Source organism: Bubalus kerabau, chromosome 20 (assembly GCF_029407905.1).
Source record: "Bubalus kerabau isolate K-KA32 ecotype Philippines breed swamp buffalo chromosome 20, PCC_UOA_SB_1v2, whole genome shotgun sequence".
Taxonomy (NCBI): Eukaryota; Metazoa; Chordata; class Mammalia; order Artiodactyla; family Bovidae; genus Bubalus; species Bubalus kerabau.
Window position 1 is genome coordinate 18,658,741 of NC_073643.1, and position 6,629 is coordinate 18,665,369.

General features: G+C 50.9%; 1 protein-coding gene across 3 annotated transcripts; it reads right to left on the minus strand.

Moving 5' to 3' along the window:
- Positions 1-26: 26 nt before the first annotated feature.
- OGG1 (8-oxoguanine DNA glycosylase) lies at positions 27-5,542 on the minus strand. 3 transcript variants are annotated; one of them, XM_055558031.1, is made up of 7 exons: positions 5,072-5,542; positions 4,517-4,764; positions 3,790-3,969; positions 1,889-2,070; positions 715-865; positions 499-552; positions 27-295 (listed from the first exon to the last, which is right to left on the minus strand). In XM_055558031.1, the coding sequence occupies exons 1-7, from the start codon at positions 5,206-5,208 to the stop codon at positions 27-29; spliced, it is 1,221 nt and encodes a 406-aa protein (XP_055414006.1). In that variant the 5' UTR covers positions 5,209-5,542. The 3 variants fall into 3 exon arrangements, with proteins under 3 accessions (XP_055414006.1, XP_055414007.1, XP_055414005.1); XM_055558032.1 differs by having other exon boundaries at positions 95-315; positions 503-552; positions 5,072-5,540; XM_055558030.1 differs by having other exon boundaries at positions 95-273; positions 503-552; positions 5,072-5,535.
- Between the last annotated feature and the right edge of the window lie 1,087 nt (positions 5,543-6,629).

Consider the following 6,629-nt stretch of genomic DNA (forward strand, 5'->3'; position numbering starts at 1 on the left):
CAGGCTGCTCTGTCTCCTCAGACAACCTATACCCAACATGGTTGTGCAAACTGCTTGATTTGAGGGTGCCTGCCCCTGAGGTAGCTGCAGGAAGTCCCCTTTCCAACATGAGACTGGATGGGGGAGAGTAGGAGGGAGCAGTAGGGAGGGGTGTTTGGGAAATCCCTTTCTCCATGCCCCCACCTAGCCTTCCGGCCCTGTGCACCTCTTTCTGCGCTTTGCTGGTGGCTCCTGAGCTCGCTGGAGTTGGCGCAAGTCAGCACTGAACAGCACCTGGGGCAAGAGGGGTGGGAGTCTGAGTGGGGAGAGGGCACACTGCAGTCAGGACTGGTGGGGCAGTGTGGGGAGCTGGAAGGGCTCATGGGTGGCAGGGCTGGGGTGGATAGAGAGTCCTTTAGGCTCAAATGGGACAGCAATGGAGGTAGAAGAAAATAGGTCAGGGCCAGGGAGACGTCCTATGGGGTCTGGGCTGGAGATGGAGGGGAAGCCTAGGTACACTCACTGCTTGGGCCCAGCCAGCATAAGGTCCCCACAGGTTCCGGAAAAAGTTACCTAAACCAAAAAAAAAAAAAATTACCTAAACCAGAAGTGGTGAGGTGACGTTAAATGGCCCCTCGTGCTCCCTATCCACAAGGGTGGGGTTTTAGGGAGAGGTGTATTTCTACCACCTCAGCCCACACATCCCAGCCCTGACATCCCACTCTCTCTCCTTACCCAGTTCCTTGTTGGCCTGGGGGCTCGGGCCCTTGGCCTGGCTGGTGGTGGGGCGCCAGCTGTAGTCACGTTGGGCAATCTGCCACACGTGGACGTCCACGGGCACAGCCTGGGGTTTGTCTAGCGCCATCAGGCAGATGCAGTCGGCCACCTTTGACAGACAGAGAGTAAGCCACAGAGGAATGGCAGGGTCCAGTCAGCAACCTGCTTCTAGTTCCAAAGCCAGATGCTTCCTTCTCCACTCTGAGGACACTCTTACTGTATTTTCTATTAATAATTTAAAAAACAGCTGTGACGAGAGTGCTACTGGGTAAACATCTTATGTGTGCCAGTTTCATCATAACCTGAAAAGAAGGTTTATTGTAGACAAGAAAACAGGTCCTGAAGGTGAAGTGATTTGGCTGAAGTTACACAGATATGGAGACTCAGAATCAAGATTTAATGTTAGGCTGGAGTTCAGAGCCCATTAAAAAGAGTAATTTAAATAAAAACTCATTTTTAAAGTACAGAGAAATATAAAAAAGAAAACAATAAATACCAAATTCCCAGTCATCTTTCTGATACCTAACCATTCTTGATATTAAACAAGAGGTCTATTATCCTTTAATAAAAAAAATTTTAAAATTCTGTAAAGCAATTATCCTTTAATAAGAAAATTTTTTAAAAAGTTCTGTAAGTACATATAATTTTAAGGGAAGAACAAAATGAAAAGTGGAAGGCTTCCCTGGTGATCCAGTGGTTAAGACTCTGAGCTCCCAATCCAGGGGGAATGGGTTCAATCCCTGGTCAGGGAAATAAGATCTTGCATGTCACATTGATAGTGTTTTAAAAAAAAAAGTTGGAAACATCTTCTTATTTGTCTTCCCAAAGGTAACCACTATTGAGTTTCCTATGATTCCTTCCAGAAGTTTCTGCACACATATGGCAGTGTATGTATGTACCTGAACAAATGGTTTTTCTAAAAATGCATTCAAAGAGCAATGTCTTTTATACCCTTTCTGCATTCTACATTTTCTCTAATAAAACATCTGCTGGTATCCTTTCTCCCTCCCACTCTGCCTCCAGAAGCCAAGCCCACACCCAGCTCTCTGACTGCCTTGTCTCCTCCTCTGCTATTCTCTGCATGGGAAGTGAGAGTAGCTTCTTCCTGCCCGCCTTCAACCCCTGGCCTCACCTTGGTGCCTACTCCAGGCAGGGTGCAGAGGGCCTTGTGAGCCTCCTCATAGGGGGCCTTGCGCAGCTGCTGCAGCCATGGAAGTCCACCCCGTTCTTCCAGGATGGCTCGGGCACTGGCACTCACAAAGCGGGCACGGTACCCCAGGCCCAGATTCCTGAGCTGAGCTTCCACCTCTGGCCCTGTGGGGGAGTGAGGAGGAGAACAGGGGTCAGACATTCTCAAATCCTTCCTGTCATCAGGCTAGTGCGTGAGCCCTGCAAATGACACGTATGCTTTTCCTAAGTACCCTTCTCCTACCTTGCCATTCTCTGGGAGACCCCAGGACACTTGCACATACAAAGGAAAGGGTTAAGCCTGGGTTCTGCCCCTCTACAAATGTTTTCTGAGCACTATGTGCTGTGCACTGGAGCAGGGATTGAGAAGGACTTGCTGTCATGGAGGAACTCCTCAATTGAGTTCTTTAACCTTCCCAAAGGGTGTGAATTCATGAATTCACATTTATGATCTAAAATAATACACAGGGCTTCCCTGGTGGTCTAGTGGTTGAGAGTCTACCTGCCAATGCAGGGGATATGGGTTCAATCCCTGGTCCTGAAAGATCCCACATGCCGCAAAGCAACTAAACCTGTGTGCCACACTACTGAGCCTGTGCTCTAGGGCTGCAGCTACCGAAGCCCACGAGTCCTAGAGCCTGTGCTCCACAATAAGAGAAGCCACCACAATGAGAAGCCCAACCACCCCAATGAAGAGTAGATTCTGCTTGCCACAACTAGAGAAAGCCCATGCACAGCAATGAAGACCCAGAGCAGACAAAGATAAATAATCTAAAAAATAAATAATAGTCATAATAACAGTAGCAGTTTCTATTATCATGCTTTTCTCAAGGTTCTTGATGACAATACTATTGTTCTTCCCACTTTACAGATGAAGAAAATGAGTGCTTAGAGGAGGTTAAGTAACTTGCTCAAGAAAGGACATGACAGAGATGGGACCTTGCACTGAGGTCTAGGACACCAAGCCAGTGCTCTTAACCCACTGCACTGTGCTACCTCATGACTGCCTTATTCATGCCTCAAACCCTTCTGGATAGAAATTGTCATTCCTATTCCACAAACAAGAGAAGCTTGGAGAAGTGAATGAATTCCCAGAGGTATTATGACTACTAAGCTGGGAGCTGAGACCCAAGATGGGTTTTCTAAGCACCCAAAACATTCTGTTTTCTCCAGCGGGGGCTGTGTCTTTGCAATGCAGGCATGAAGCACTTCCTCCAGCTTGGTTCTCACATCTGCCAACTGAGGTACTTGCCTTTGTAAATACTTCGCTCACAGCACTCCCATGAAGAACATGTGTGTTTTTGAATGCAGAATTGTTGGGTTCACAGCAGAGATAGCACTTTGAATTTTCTGCTTACTTCCTATATGCCAAACACTATGCGAGGTGCGCTATGTGCATTCCTTTACTCAACCCTCTTGAAACTCTGACAGGTTGGAGCTATTGTTATCCCATTCAATGGATTAAGAACCTGAGGCACAGAGAAGCTACATAATGAGCTCAAGATCATATAGACAGAAGTCAAGTGCCAGAGCTGAAATTCAGACCCAGGCAGGCTATCTCTAGAACATGCATCTTAAGCCCAAATTGCTGTACACTGTATACAGATGTCCTCTGATGAGCCAGTGAACTCATGGGCAAAAAGCACAGACCACTGAAGTGCTGACATTTCAGGGACAAGGAAGATGACATATAAGTGGGGCTGACCAGACCAGGCAGGGTAGTTCTGGATGAGGGCAGTATTTAAAAAGGCAGGTAGCTTTGAGATGGAAGAAAGGCATCAGGGGAGAACTCAACAGGCCCTGAAAGCTGTTGTAAGGCCTGGAGGCAGGGACTCAGCTACTCACCAGCCAGGGCCTGCAAGCTGGGGAAGCCATGGTAGGTGACATCATCAAGCTGGATGAGCCGAGGTCCAAAGGTCTGGCAGAGCCGTTCCACCATGCCAGTGATGCGGGCAATGTTGTTGTTGGAGGAACAGATGAAAGAGAAAAGGCATTCGATGGGGTCCAGTTGCAGGAGTCGCACACCTGGGGACCAGAAAGGTAGGGAAATGAGAAATCACCTGCTGTTGGTAGTGAGCTCTTCTTACCCTCAGATCCTAGGCTCCAAAGGGGATCCTAGGGGAATGAGGGACAGCATTGTTAAAGACAGTAACGCTGGAGCTCTCATTCTTTGTAGCATCTTGTGAGGTCCATGTTATCATCCCATTCCACAAAGAACACACGGTGTAAGCACTACAAGGTTGGGGATTTGTTTTGTTCACTGTGGTATTCCCAGTCACATAGATGATGCTCTGCAACATTTACAGAATGAACGATGTCACCAGCCCCAGATCACACAGCCAGGATTTGGCTCAATATCCCTGTCACTTCACTATGGTGGTCCGCAGGACATTAACAGTAGTAATAATAACTACTGTGTGTCAGGCACTATTCTAGGCACTTAATTTGTATTAGCTTCTTTAATCCTCATAAAATTCTGAGATAGATATAATCCCCATTTTACATATGGTGAAACCGAGTAACTTAACCAAATCACAAGCAACCCAACCTCTGCCTCAGGCTCTGTACTCACCCTTGAATTTCTGAGCCACCTCTTGAAAGTGGGGGTCCACGGAACTCCAATGGTGATACAGTGGAGCAAGGCTGACATCCAGCTGGAAGTACTGTTGCACGGCCTTTAGCTCTTCCAGTGTGGGCCTGCCAACCCTGCCCTTGTCCCCTCGGTACACAGTGCAGTAAAGATGCTCCTCAGTCTGGGTCAGGGTCCATACCTGGTCGGCCAGCACGCCACTCCAGTGCGCAGGGCTTTGCTCCCTCCACCTGCGCCCCCAGGCATATGGCAGCCCTAGCACTCAGTGCCCCTTTCTGCACCCTTTGGGGCCCTCCTATCCTATAACTGCTTCACATACAAAACTGACTCACGAACTGCAAAACACAAGTGCTTTCTTTTACATCAATTATACAATGTAATCCTCGCAACAGCACCGCGCAGGCTTTTCCACCTTATAAAGGAGTTAACAGGGTCACTACTCGTGCTTCAGTCTCTTTTGTACCCTTCCTTCACCCCCAACGTTCCTTTGCACCCAAGGCCTGCGGTGCTGAGGAGCCAAGACTCAGGGTCACTCACCGGAAAGACTGTCCAGAAGCCAGAACCAGGTCCAGGCGCAGCTCAGATCGTGGACAGGGGATGGAGGCCCATAGGGCCGGGAAGGAGGCTAGAGTGCGATGCCCCATGCTACCCCGCAGAAGGGAGACCACTGACATTTCCAGTCAGAACCCGCCCCGCGATGGTCCTGCCCACTCGGAAGGGGCTCTACCTGTCAAAAGACCTGGCCCCAAAGACCACGCCCCTCAAGGCCTCACCCACCAGATCCTAGCCTCTTAATTTGGATCCGCAGTTTTATTTAATTTCTCCACTCCCCGCAGGCCCTGCTCTCTCAATGCTTCTTCCCTTTCACTCTGTCTTGACCTTCCCGCACTTCACAGCCTTTGGGCACTCAACCTAGTTCCTCAAGCTACCGGGACTTTGTGAAGCGCGCGCTAACGCGCTCTTCCGCTTTCTCTGGGGGCCGACCTCTCTCTCACCGGAAGGAGGGCTCAGACCAGGCTAATTGGACCCAGAGGTAACCAATCCGCGGAGAGTTAGGAGGCGCCAATGAGAATCGGGAGTGGCGGCGAGTGGGCGGGCCTTTCTAGGCGCCGCAGCGGTTGGCGCGCGCTGGGCTCGGTGCCCGCTGTTGGCCTTTCCTCTGTGGGATTTGTCTGCACTCCGCACGCCAGCGCGTCCCATCCCGGCGCTCCGCGGCCAAGACAAGGGCGCCCTCAAGCCACAGTCCTCACCGCCTGATTTCCTCAGAGCCCTGCGATGCCTCAGGGCCTGCCCGCCCGCAGAACCAAGTGCTGTCCCCCGGCATCCTTGGGGCCTTTGTCAACGAGCCTCTTCGGGCTGATCCTCGCCTTCATCAGTCTGGCTACCCTGAACCCCCCTCACCGAGAATCGTGCCCGGATCGCAGCTCCGGGCCAGCCGAGACCGAGATGTCTCTACAGCGTCTGGATCCCGAGGAATCTGCCTACTCCCTCGCTCTCTGAGTTTCTGCCCTCCAAGGGCTTGTCCCAGAGTCTCGACACCGAGCAACCTTAGGCCTCACTGACTTCCTCATCAGAGGCCTGCCTCCTGGGATTCTGTGCGGACTGCCCCATCTGGCGTCACCTGCCACCTGAAAACCCTACCGAAAGGGGCCTCTGTAGGCCCCCTCCAGGACTGCGCCCAGCGACCCAGAGAGGCCTCAGGACCACCAACTCTGTGGCCCCAGGGCAGCCCCGTTGCCAGGGCCGGCTGTCTAGTCCAGGGAAGATGTAGCAAAACCTCCCTCCTGGAGAAAGACACAAAAACCACAGAGACAAGAACTGTATTTGGACGGTTTCTCTCCTTCTAGCATAGTGACTCTCGGTTAGTGTATCTGAATGATCAGCCAGCAGATTCCTTAAGGGACAGACTGGCAGCTGATTTATCTGTCTCTCCCACACAGTATCTAGCAGAGGGCTGGAAACCTGGTAGCATCTCAGCCCACTGCTCAGTAGTGGCAAGACCCTGGGGCTGCTTCCTGTGCTTGTCTCTTCTGTAGGACACCAGCCCTCAGACGCCTAGCACCTAAGAGGGCATTCCTCCAGTAAATGTTTCAAT